This window comes from Thunnus maccoyii, chromosome 17 (assembly GCF_910596095.1).
Source record: "Thunnus maccoyii chromosome 17, fThuMac1.1, whole genome shotgun sequence".
Lineage (NCBI taxonomy): Eukaryota > Metazoa > Chordata > Actinopteri > Scombriformes > Scombridae > Thunnus > Thunnus maccoyii.
Window position 1 is genome coordinate 26,307,440 of NC_056549.1, and position 11,939 is coordinate 26,319,378.

General features: G+C 42.8%; 1 protein-coding gene across 2 annotated transcripts; it reads left to right on the forward strand.

Moving 5' to 3' along the window:
- The first annotated feature begins 375 nt into the window (after positions 1-375).
- amd1 (adenosylmethionine decarboxylase 1) lies at positions 376-11,134 on the forward strand. 2 transcript variants are annotated; one of them, XR_006092178.1, is made up of 10 exons: positions 376-676; positions 5,649-5,735; positions 6,226-6,352; positions 6,536-6,638; positions 6,846-6,888; positions 7,029-7,173; positions 7,387-7,479; positions 7,566-7,721; positions 7,840-8,157; positions 9,530-11,134. XR_006092178.1 is itself a non-coding variant. In XM_042391385.1 (9 exons), exons 1-9 carry the CDS (start codon positions 564-566, stop codon positions 7,981-7,983), a joined length of 1,011 nt encoding a protein of 336 aa, XP_042247319.1. In that variant the 5' UTR covers positions 376-563; the 3' UTR covers positions 7,984-11,134. The 2 variants fall into 2 exon arrangements, 1 of the variants encoding a protein (XP_042247319.1); XM_042391385.1 differs by having other exon boundaries at positions 7,840-11,134.
- Positions 11,135-11,939: the final 805 nt, after the last annotated feature.

Genomic DNA, 11,939 nt, shown 5'->3' on the forward strand with positions numbered 1-11,939 from the left:
ATTATTTTTATAGTAAATTAATCAACATTAAACGTCAATTGAAATTTAAAAAATAATCAATACGTGTATTTTTGAGCTCTAAAATATCCAATCTATCTGACAAATTAATGAAAAACTCATATTATTTTGAATATAGGCACGTAAATGAGCGTCACAGAGGCTGTAAAAAAATAAATAATTAAATAAATAAATAAAAGGAACGTCACGTGAGGAAACCCCTGTTTGGCTGTAGTTGACAGACCCCTGGGCCAATAAGATACCACAAACTGAAGTACGGCAACTGGATTGGCCCAACGTGATACCGACGAGGCTGCATTTGGAGTATAAAAGGACCGCGCCATCTCCATACAGCGCTCTACACAGTATGGCCGGCGATATTAGCTAGCACTCGCTAACGGTATTCTCTGCAAAAGGGAAGACGGTAACTCAAGAAAAATAACACCTGGATTGCTTAAAGGACTGTACCTCAATAAATTATATAATTGATCGAGGAAGGGTTAATTAAGCTGAAAAACGTTACAACCGACGTTTAATATTTTTTTTGGTTGGGTGTCTGCTGTCTCATGATGGAGGATAACGGTGCACATTTCTTCGAGGGAACGGAGAAGCTGCTGGAGGTGTGGTTCTCCCGGCAGGATGAGACCAAAGGAACCGGGGACCTCCGCACCATCCCAAGGTATGGGCCATTTTTTGGGGGGCGGGGGGGACGGCGAGTGTGTCGTCAGGTGTCGTGGCAGTCCTTTAGCAGTAATATGTAAACCACATGCTTTGTTTTCATTCGTGACATGTAAGCATTTAACTGTTAAAAATATGTTGTTCTCGATAAACACGAGGTCCTTAATTGTCAGCTTGCAGAGAGGGAAAACTAAAGTCGGACAGACACAGCAAGCTAGCTCACTCGAAAATGGCCACCTCCCCCTTGAACAGTTGCACTTGCGAGCTGAGTCATTCATTGAGGGAGAAACATTTTGGGATAACTAACACGTTGAGGATATTATTTTTCTCCGTATTTGTTACAGTAAATGATTTTGTCAATGACTTCATGTTAAAAAGGACACCTTAACATGAAGTGGCAACCAGCTATAGCTAATTCCAGAGGAAGAAAATATTCAAACATTTGCCGGTGCCCTGTCTTATTCTCTCATTGTGTGACTCTGAAGGACTCACAGTTGAACGAGTTTTGGCTTTCTTTATATTTCAGCTCGCTTCGGTACCAGTATCAGGAGGGCTCGATCCCTAATTTACTCCGCACGCGTTTTATTAGCCCCACATCACTGTTGGTGTGTCGTTTAATTATGTTACATCATAGTACAAAATATATACGAAGCTGTTGGCTTAACGCAGTACAACTGGATTTGATGAAATGGCGTTTTTTGTGTTTGTTTTACTGTATAAATGAGGGGTTTTAATGTTTTTTTCCTGCGTCATTTAACAACGAGGGGGCCTCACAGAAGATGTCAAGCATGTGGTCGCCCGTCGTCACCGCGTGTTGCTCCGGCTGCAGCGACGCGGAGGCTTAAAACACAGCCCCAAAAATGAATAAAATCTCGGTTGGTGTTTTTGTGCGGCAGTTCTCCCAAAGTGAAGTGGTTGCGGATTGTGGGAGCCAGAAAAGACCGGCGTTCCCAGTCTAAATTCAAATGATTATAACTATAAAGACTGAGAGTGACTCATCAGGGAGTGTTTCAGGATGAGATCCCATGACTGATTTGGGAAGTGGGGGTGCTCTTTTTACGTTTTTTAAAATGAGCTCACACCGCAGGCAGTCACCTACAGCATGGCAGTCACAACATGTATGTGGATAGGAATAAAAATTGCCTGTAGACCACTTGTCCTTGTTCCGGTCACGTTCTCAGCCATGCAGGCATTCTCCTCCCAGTTCCTCTGATTGGCTGGAGGCTCTCCCTACTGTGATTTGCTTGCCTGCAGTCAAAAGAAAATTAGTATGTTTGGGTGATGGAGCAGTCATAGAAATGTGTGTGACTGGTTAAAAGGCTCTTGACCTTTGCCCCTCTTAATACTGCCATCTGTTGTTGACATTCCTTAACACCACAACCTCAACATTTGTTACTGTGTCTTAAGCAGGGAGGAGAAACGAGACAAAGTCAGTCATGTAATAGATAGATTGGAGTTATTTAGCTTAGCTGTTTCACTGTTTAGTGCTAAATAAAAATGCCTAGAGATGTGAGTTAGAGTAGAGCAACTGGAGAGGTGCTCACAGAATAATTTATGATAACAGCTGGTTGAACCCCCCCCTTACACACAAACACACTCACACTCACACAGCACATTCTCTCTTTCCTGGTTTAAAAACCTGTCATGTACATTTGCCGTTCAATCTAAATTGTCCAGCCTTCTGAAGCTGCCGGACACTTTGTTCTTTTGCCTATCATTGTGTTTGTGCATTACTGAGATCGTGTCCTGTAACTGGGTTCAGTGCCGGTGCTCTGAGTTTTCTGGTCATTAACCAGATGACAGAGGTTGGTTTAAGAAAAGTGTGTGGCCAGTCGGGTGAATGAGGACTGGCATTAATTTACAGCCAGAGGGTAGATTAACGGCTCAGAGGGACACTGTCAGTGGATCAGGCTGGCTGGACGTCAGCCAATTTCCAAATAAGCCCACAAGGGCATCTGATTCACAAATGTGGAGATCGCACACATTAACCCCCCCCCTCACCACCACTACCCTGTCCTTCCTCAGGGCAAGGCAGCAGCTTACAGTCTGCTTCAAGTGATTCAGTCAAGCAACTTCTCCTGAGGTCCATCTCACACACACACACACACACACACACACACACACACGTTTTCAAAACGTGCTCTGCATCTAAAGGATAGTTATGATGATTTTGTTTCATGTCACTGTCCCTTTTTAGCTTTTTACTCCTTTTTAAATTTATATTCAAAAGTAGCTGAAATGCCAGGATTCTGCATCATCTTTCCTAGCCATGTGTCCCTGTCTCATGTGGAAGGATGATCTCTTGTAGTAGCCGTAGTCTAAGCTGGTCCTTTCTTGGAGACCACTCTTTCTCCGAGGAAAATCTGATCCTGCTGAGGCACCTCAAATAGCCTGCGGTGTACATTTCACACTGAAACGGGAGCTGACCCAGGTCTCCGGTAACGTTGTCCCTCTGGTATGAAGCTGGCATGTTGCAACAGCGTTTACGTCATTTTGTGTGAAACGACTAATCATTAAAGTCTAAATGGACACGTCATACCTGTGGAGTTTGTTGTAAAAAAAAAAGCAGCAGTGGCATTACACTTCCGTTTCATAATGAACGCATGATTAGAGCAAGAAAAAGTGTAATTTGTGTAGAAGATGCTGTACTAGAGTTTAAGCTTGGAGAATTTGTATCCACTAGAGTCTCTAAATATTGCAGCAACTTCAAAAACATGAGTAGTGTTGAACTCTGAACAGTCTCGTGCATAATTGTACTTAAGCCAATTAAAAGATGGAAAGGAAAAGGAAGGCTGCGAGGTTTGTTGTTTCACAAAGAAGCAGAAAGTAAACATGTCGAGTCTCGCCTCACTATTAAAATAAGCTTCCCAGCTTCTTTTCCTGAAATAGTTTTTAATGACTGTGTTAAGATGTCTGCACAATAATACTGACGCCATGCTTGCTAATGATGCACTCTAATGGATATGTGTAGGCTACAGTATGGACGGGGTCAAGGGTTAAACCTCTGGACACCCCTCATCTAATGATCACTCCAGTTTGACCATTTGACTCTCTTCTCTAGTCTCTCATTATAGTGATCATGTTAAAGAAGCCTGCAGCATGGAACAATGTTACATTATGTCCAGATGCTATGTAGGGGGGGGGGGGGGGAGTAAACATGGAGACCTACAAATTAAAGGCACTGCAGCCGCTGGTGTTGCATAGTGAGGGGATTTTACTTGTTTTTGTAGAACATTTTGTGGCATGGACACATTGTCTGCTAATCATCTGTGTGGGAGTTTTTTGTTTTTTGTTTTTCCCCCAAGCCAAACCTCATCTACAGATATTGGATTTGGCACTGAACAGTATCCGGCGAGCCATGGATCCTATCAGAGGCTGATAAAAATCAGTGATGTTACACAGCAGCTCAGTTTAAAGTTTGCTTTTCTTTGGCTCCATGTGAATTATGGTAGCTATTGGATGTCTCTCTCTGCCGTCAGAATCTGTGCTCCCATCCACAAGTTTTGCGCAAATGTCTGAAAAGTCAACAGAATAAACATCTGCGGATGTGTCTTTCAATGATTGTCATGCAAATATGCTCCATGTGTGCCAAGATCTGATAATTAATCAGCCAGTACCACCAATAAACTAATAAACAGTGGAAGTGTATTCCTTCTCCCCATCCGATGGCAGCTGTGTTATTGTAATGAATGAGTTTGTCTGGTCTGACCATGTGTATCCTACAGCGTTTTTGTCAGGTTGCTATGGGGATGGATCAGGGGGTGGCGTGCTACAGTGATCCCCCTCAGGCAGGCACAGTTTAATTAGGTTGTAGAGTCCAGATTGCTGGACCACTCTTGTTACCTGAAGTCCCAACAGTTTTATTAGTTTTATTTGTCTACATTTTGGTCTTTCTGGTAGAGTGGAAACATGGAACAGTGAGTGGCAGCAAGACATGCCAGATGAATTTTTCTTTAGTGATATTCCAGGGCTTTTTGACAAGATTAACTTTTTTTTTTTAAATAGTATTCAGCTTTTTTTCCTGAATTTCTGCCAGTTTTTTTATGAGTAATTATTTACTATTGGCACCTGCTTTCTGACCAGAACCGTCAGTACTAGTTGGAGGACTGCTACTGACAGTCCGGTTAGTCAACGAGGCTCTTTTCTCGTTCAGAGGCTCCCCAGAAAAGGCAGTCACCCTGTCCATCTCTCAGGGGGGGGAAGCTATGCAACATTGGCTGCTGGTAAATTCCCCATTGAGCAATGCGGTCCTCGCGCTCTTTCTCTTTCAGCCCAGGCTGCGCTGTGCTTCCTACTGGACACTCTGAATGGGCTCAGGCTGCCCTTCCAAGGTTGTAATGAGAACGTGACGCAGCTGCATTTTTTTACCGCAGCTGTCTTTTGAGTGGTGGAGGTGGCAGGAGAGGGGTGGGGGGGGGGAGGTGGCGGCAGTAGCAGCGGAGGGAGCCTCACTGTTGTCAAGCAGAGTTCTGTGTTTCTTTGAATTTGCCCTGGAACAATAAACTAGAAGCAGTGTTCAAACAACTTAAATCCACATTACCCTGCAGTTTTCCTGCACACTGCAAATACCTTCTTTTTTTCTGTCAGTCCTCCTTTTAGTGATTTCAAACTGCAGTATTGTATTGTAACCCCCAAACTCTCCTCAGATGGTGAGTTTCAGGTCAGATGACTGCATACATTTGCTATATTTCAGTAGACAAATTGCAGGAAGGTCTATTCCATCTCTTTCAAATGATTGTTTGTGCTGATATTCCCACTTAGCACCATCATTTCCACCAGAATCATAGTCTCTTCCCCCCTGTTATGGCTTTCCCTGTAGGGCATTACTGTAGAAGAGCGTGTGCTGTCCTTATCTTAACACCTCGACTGACTGCAGTATTTGTATATGTTTTGCATATGACCAACAAATTCTGTTTTTCTCGGCAAAAAAACTGAAAATGTCAACTTTCTTTTTGTTTTGTTTTTCTCTTTAGGTTTGAGTGGGACAAACTTCTGGAGAATGTGCATTGTTTGATCATAAGTGTGACAAAGACTGACAAGCAGGAAGCTTATATACTCAGGTGAGTTCTGGATCTCCTCTGTGTTGTGCTGATTAGAAGGCAGGCAGGATTAGACAGCGGTCACCTGTAAGCTGCTTGCCTTTGACACTGACGGCACTGTCAGTGTCTAAGGTGAGACTGCAGCGGGCACTTTGCTGCATAGTCTTCACTGTATGAATGACATCCAAATATATCCAAAACCCCGCGTCAGCACTTCAGCACAGGACTGATGTCCTCCAGTTATAATTCTATAAGTTCTGAGCCTGATATTAGACCGCAGGTGATACCAGCATGATGCATTCTGCTGTGCAAAGCTTAAAGAGTCAGTAGACCTACATGTATAGAGACTGTTTGTCTCCCCTGTAGGTGTATATTTGAAAAGAGTAGATCGGTACATGGGTGTAAGGAGAACCACCAGTTAATTACCACTTGTGTAATAATAAACGACACATGAATATGATTCCAGTACAGATGTTTTACCCCTCCTTTTGTGCTTCTGTTCCATTCACAGTGAGAGTAGCATGTTTGTCTCCAAGAGACGTTTCATTTTGAAGACATGCGGAACCACCCTCTTACTGCAAGCACTGGTGCCTCTGCTGGAACTCGCCAGGGAGTACTGCGGTTTTGATGCCATCGAGGTTAGACACACACTGTGCACTATCTGCATGTGTAAATATAAAGATGTGTGAACTGCTAAATATTATCTCTGTAAGTGTAAACTGCTCTCTGAGGTAAAGTTTAGCTGATGCATACGTGTTCACGGTCATCATAGTGTTGATCAGACTCTGTTTTTGTTTTTTGTTTTTTTCCTTGTTTTTCAGAATTTCTTCTACTCCCGCAAGAACTTCATGAAGCCAACCCATCAAGAGTTCCCTCATCGAAACTTCCAGGAAGAAGTGGACTTTCTCAGCCAGATTTTCCCAAGTATGTAACACAAAAAAAACATTTCTGTCTTTATCTTTTTGTCAGTTTCCATTCCTGCATAGCTATGATTGTACAACTGAGAAGGTTTAAAGAAGTCAGAAGTTGAGGCTGTAGTGATCCCATACAAGCTGCATGCAATGTTATTGTTTCATGGAGATGTTAACCATGAGGAAAACTGACACAGCATCTTTCTTTTCCCCTCTCCAGACGGCGCAGCCTACTGTATGGGACGTTTGAACTCTGACTGCTGGTAAGATGGCACATAACTTCCTACTATTGTTAAACATGTGTTGTTTATCATTCCAAGTGATTTTATCCCGACAAAGATGTAGTTGTAATTCCTGTAATAATGTAATGTATCATGACCTTTCATACTCTTTCACCCACTAGGTACCTGTTCACCCTGGACTTACCAGAGTTCTGGGAGAACAAGCATGCAGATCAGACGCTGGAAGTTCTGATGAGTGACCTCGATCCAGCCATTATGGACCAGTTCTATATGAAAGATGGTGTTTCTGCAAGTGATGTCACTCGTGTAAGCACAACCTCGCTGTCAACACATGTTAACTAGTGTCAACAGTCATCAGTTTCACATTAGAGGTGTTGTGGTGGAAACAGGTTTTAGATGTTTGTTCAGAGTGCAGTTAAGCCTGTGGTTAGACATGAGCTGCAGTGAATAAATACTGTAAGCAAGTTTAAAAATAGTTTCAAATTGAAAGTTAATTGACTTTTTGTTTTCTTATCACAGATGAGTGGAATTCGTGACCTGATACCAGGTTCTGTGATCGACGCCACAATGTTCAACCCTTGTGGATACTCAATGAATGGAATGAAGACTGACGTGAGTGTTTTCTTCTTGTTCTGTCATCCTCCCACAAATACTTAAACACAAATACTTAATGTGGCTCTGCCTGTTTCTCTCTGCAGGGAACTTACTGGACCATCCACATCACCCCAGAGCCGGAGTTCTCCTACGTCAGCTTCGAAACCAACCTCTCCCAGACGTCGTACGATGATCTGGTCAGGAAGGTGGTGGATGTGTTCAAGCCAGGAAAATTTGTGACTACGCTGTTTGTCAATCAGGTACGCATAAAACACGCCGTTGCTTTCATTCAGTGTGACTTTTTTTTTTTTTTTTTTAATTCAAGTGTCACTGAGTAAATTTGTTTCCCCCCCCCTCCCTCTCTTTTTGCCCCTGCAGAGCTCCAAATGTCGCAGTGTCTTTTCTTCTGCCCAGAAACTCGAGGGCTACAAGCGCCTCGACCGCCAGTTGGCTCAATTCAACGATTACAATTTTGTCTTCACAAGCTACGCCAAGAACCGCCAGCAGAACCAGCAGAGCTGAGGGTTGAGGATGAAGAAGAGGCGTAAAAAGAAAGGCGGCCGCTCGGGGCTCCCCCCCTGCAGCCGGCTTCACTCCCCAGTAGAGAGCTTGTTGCCCTCCTCCTCCTCCTCCTCCTCCCCACCTCTCCCCCCGCTCCGCTGCTGTCATCGTCGAGATTCTCCCGGTGCTGACGAGGTCGCGAGCCCTAGTTTAACCTCCAGTTTGAGTTGTTTGCATTGTTGTACCTGTGACTTAGATCTCTTGCATGAAAGCTCTTTTCTCTGTCTCGATATCCTAGCTCACTCTTGCTGTGATCTTGAAGTGCATGTAGAGGAATTAAACACGCTCCGTTTGAGGCTGCCCACCTGTGCCCAGTACAACGGCCCCTTCCTGCAGGTCTCCCCCCTCATCCCACACAGACAAGGCTTCCGCCCGCACTAGGCCAGGGCCCTGACATGCTCAGATCAGTCCGCCTCTTTGTGAGCGTACCAATCCCTCAGCTCGTCCATTTTTACTGTTACAAATTTGACCCACAATTTGCTCTCCGGTGTGACAATTAGAACCATTTATACTGTAATTGAGGAGTGCACTTTAAAGGAGAAAAAACAAAACAAAAACGTTTACTCATGGTACGAAAATGAAGTTGAATTCATCAAATAATTGAATGTATATGTCGTGGTAAGCTTTTGGCCATTCTAATCGTTTGTTACATTGTCAGGATTTGTTCCTGAGAAAACCAATGCCATACTTGCTGTTTTTAATGTTGCACTATTGGGTAAACGGTTTGCAGCTTATTGGTCGATGTAGAGATGAAAGATTTACTGCTTTGCTGGGCTTTGACGCTGCCTCCCAACACTCGCATTCATTCGTTCCACCTCGACAATCATATATAGTCCTCGTTTCCCCGAATAGACGGGCTTTTAAAGTTGTATGTATGTGTATGAATAATTTAAGACATCAGCATACGCACTTTTTTTTTTTTTTTTTTTTTTTTTTTTTTGCACCCAGGCTCCTTTCTTTTACAGCATGCTGTATCTATAGGAAGCTTCTGGGTACCAGTCATATTCAGCAGTCTAATTTTCCACACTGACGTGAATTGCTTAAATGGAAAATGTGCAAACTGAATGTAGCACAGGCCGCGTAAAGCGCTGTGTCCCCCCCCCCGCCCCCCTCCCTCCCCCCGTCTTTCGAATGTACACGTCTCTAGAGAAAAGCCTGGACCAGGTTTGAGCTGAATGTACGACTCCAGGAGAGCACACTCCTCCCCCCACCCACCCTCCTCTCTTCCCTCTCGCACACATACAGTTCACAATGCCCTCTGCCGACCAGCCCATTGTCTAGCTCCCAGCAGGTCTCCCCTCTGCCAGAGTCAGACCGTCAGCTGGCCCCAGAACCGTGACATGACAAGAGCCGGCCCTCCTGGCTGCGCCTGCGCCCCGCTCTCTCTGAATGGGGGGAAATAATGAATCAGACACTTTTCTGCTTAGTGCAGCGCTTGCCCAGCAAAGCATTTTTCTTTTTCCCACATAATATCCATCCTCTCTCTGTCTCTTTCCGCCCCATACAGAAATCTGTAAGCACACAATAGAGGCCCACCAGTCTGAGCATGCCAGGGTGATCCCGGATCATTCCACATCTAACCGCTGCATAAACTGCCATTTTATTAAATTTATTGTGCCCAGACATTTTTTGCAGTGAATTGGTCGAAAATGTGACTCCCTTAGCAGTTTTTTTTCTTTTTTTTTTTTTCTCCCTTTTCTTTTTTCTTTGTGTTCAGATCAATGCCCTTTTGTTCGTTGAGGGGGAAAAAATCCTGTGACACTATGGTGCATGTGACTACTAGTGCCGTGTTGCTTGACAGTGTAGTGTAGCGCCGTCTCTTCCTCCTTTTTGTCAGTAGGTCTTTGTGCTTCACCTTCCTCTTGTTTTACCAGCTGAAGCGTAGTTTGAACTGCCGCATCCTGATGTTTCGGATAGGCGGGGACTTCTTTTTTTTTTTTTTTTTTTCCATTTTTCTTCTTTAAGAGTCGGGTTAACTTGTAATTAATCTTTTTTCAAGTGCTTAAAGCAGGTAAAGTTTCTCATTTATTTCTTAATGAGAGCTTTGTCAAGTGTCCAAGTTTTGTCTTCTCCGCCTGCTGTTCAGTTCACTGGTGTTCACGATGCTTCTCCTGCCAGAGAATGCAAGTTTGAATTTTGAAGCGGAGAAGACCCAGCAGAAATCCTAACCTGCTTTCAGCTCTGCGGTGCAGTACAACATGTTCTTTTAAAAATATCTACGATGATTGCAACATCACCTGTAACAATGTGTTCATCTCCTAAGGCACTCTGGCTCCTAGTTGGACCAGTAGATGAAAATGAACGGTTCGTGTAAGAACTAGCAGTTAAGTTGACAGTTGGAATAGTTTCCCTCTAGTTTGTCTATTATGGCTTTTTGGAGTGGTTCCATTATTTTCCTGAGGACCAATCTCTGCTCTTAGATGAACTGCTCTCAGCTTGTGCCAGATGACTTAGGTGATCTGCAGTGACTGTTACAGGTCCTTTTTTTTGTGAAGTCGCACATTTTAGGGAATTTAAACCAGCACTGTTTCAAAATACTGTAAGCATTTAAATGCTAGCTGTTCTTGGATTAAGTACACTTTAGCCTTGTTGGTGTGGCTCATTGCTATTTTGTTTTTATTTTTATACAGTGAACTCAAAATGCATTTTTGCAGTTGAATGGTAATAGAATTTTTTACAAAAAGATATTTTGTATTTTTCTGCGGACCAATCTTTTTTTTTTTTCTTTTTTTTTTTTTTTCTTCCCCTTTTGTCCAAATGTTTTTGTTGTAAAACTAGTGTTCAAACCAGTTTGTTGTGAAGGTAAGGGATGACGTTCTCAAAGCTGACTGGATCATGTAGCTCTTTTTTTTTTTTTTTAATTTTTTTTTTTCCCACTTTCCTTTCCTTTTTATGAGTCTTCCACTCAAAAGGCTCCAGAGGAAAGGAAAGTAAGAAAAGCCTCCCCAGGGTGAGAGAGGGTGCAGTTGCAGGATGTATCAGGATGTACTGAAGGAGAAACTTTGCTGTTCTAATTCTTTCTTTTGCTGTTCTTTGGATGGTCAAGATGTGCTAAATATATCTGTGCTACGAGCTTGATGCTTCAATAAAGATAAAAGACTTATCTGTGCAATTGTTGTGCATTTTTGTTTTTTGTCCAAAGCATTTAGGACCAAAGATGTCAATATAGGTAAAGAGAACACAGTACAACACATAAGACAAGACAGAGGAACCTGACAATACAGACCAACCAAAACAACAGCACCATCTCACCAACACTGTTGAAGGCAATATTGCCCATAAAACCCATTTTAAAAACTTATGACTACTATAAAACCAAGCCCAGTCATGAAATCACTTTCATATTAAATAGTACAAAGAGAAACACTTATCATGATTGTAAGATGATGTGCCTTGTATACTTTACTCATTGACATGTATCACAATGAGCTGAAACCTCCTACACAATAGGAAGTAATGGGAAGATGCTGTAGTGTACTGACTGCCGGTACTCCAGTAAGGTTGTGAGAGACATTAAAAAAATACAGTCAGGTAACACTTGCTACTAACACTGCTAACAACTACATTATAGTGAGTTATAAACCATTAACTGTTTATTTACTGCTTAGAAATGCTAAATAGGGGGACCTTGTGTTCAATGGATCCTACATTTCCCATAATGCAACTGGATAGCATCTTGCATCATTTTGTGTGCTACAGTATTTTAAGATTTTTTGACCAAAATTAGCAGTATATAAAGCTGAAAATTTAGCAAAAACATTTGTAAGATACTGTAAATCATCAGTTCAGGTAGGTTTAGCCCCCTCCAACACACAGGTCACTATAGAGACATTTTTCATAGCAAACATTTCGAACTGTCATAACAGCAAAAGCATAGGTGGAACTGATAACGTTAATGATGGCTGTGTTCCATTCAA

Excerpts from the sequence above, each read along its gene's own strand:
- amd1 (XM_042391385.1), top strand. The coding sequence starts at position 564 with ATGATGGAGGATAACGGTGCACATTTCTTCGAGGGAACGGAGAAGCTG. Across the intron at positions 6,889-7,028 it reads CGTTTGAACTCTGACTGCTG|GTACCTGTTCACCCTGGACT; the intron begins GTAAGATGGCAC and ends TTCACCCACTAG. Across the intron at positions 7,722-7,839 it reads CTACGCTGTTTGTCAATCAG|AGCTCCAAATGTCGCAGTGT; the intron begins GTACGCATAAAA and ends TTGCCCCTGCAG.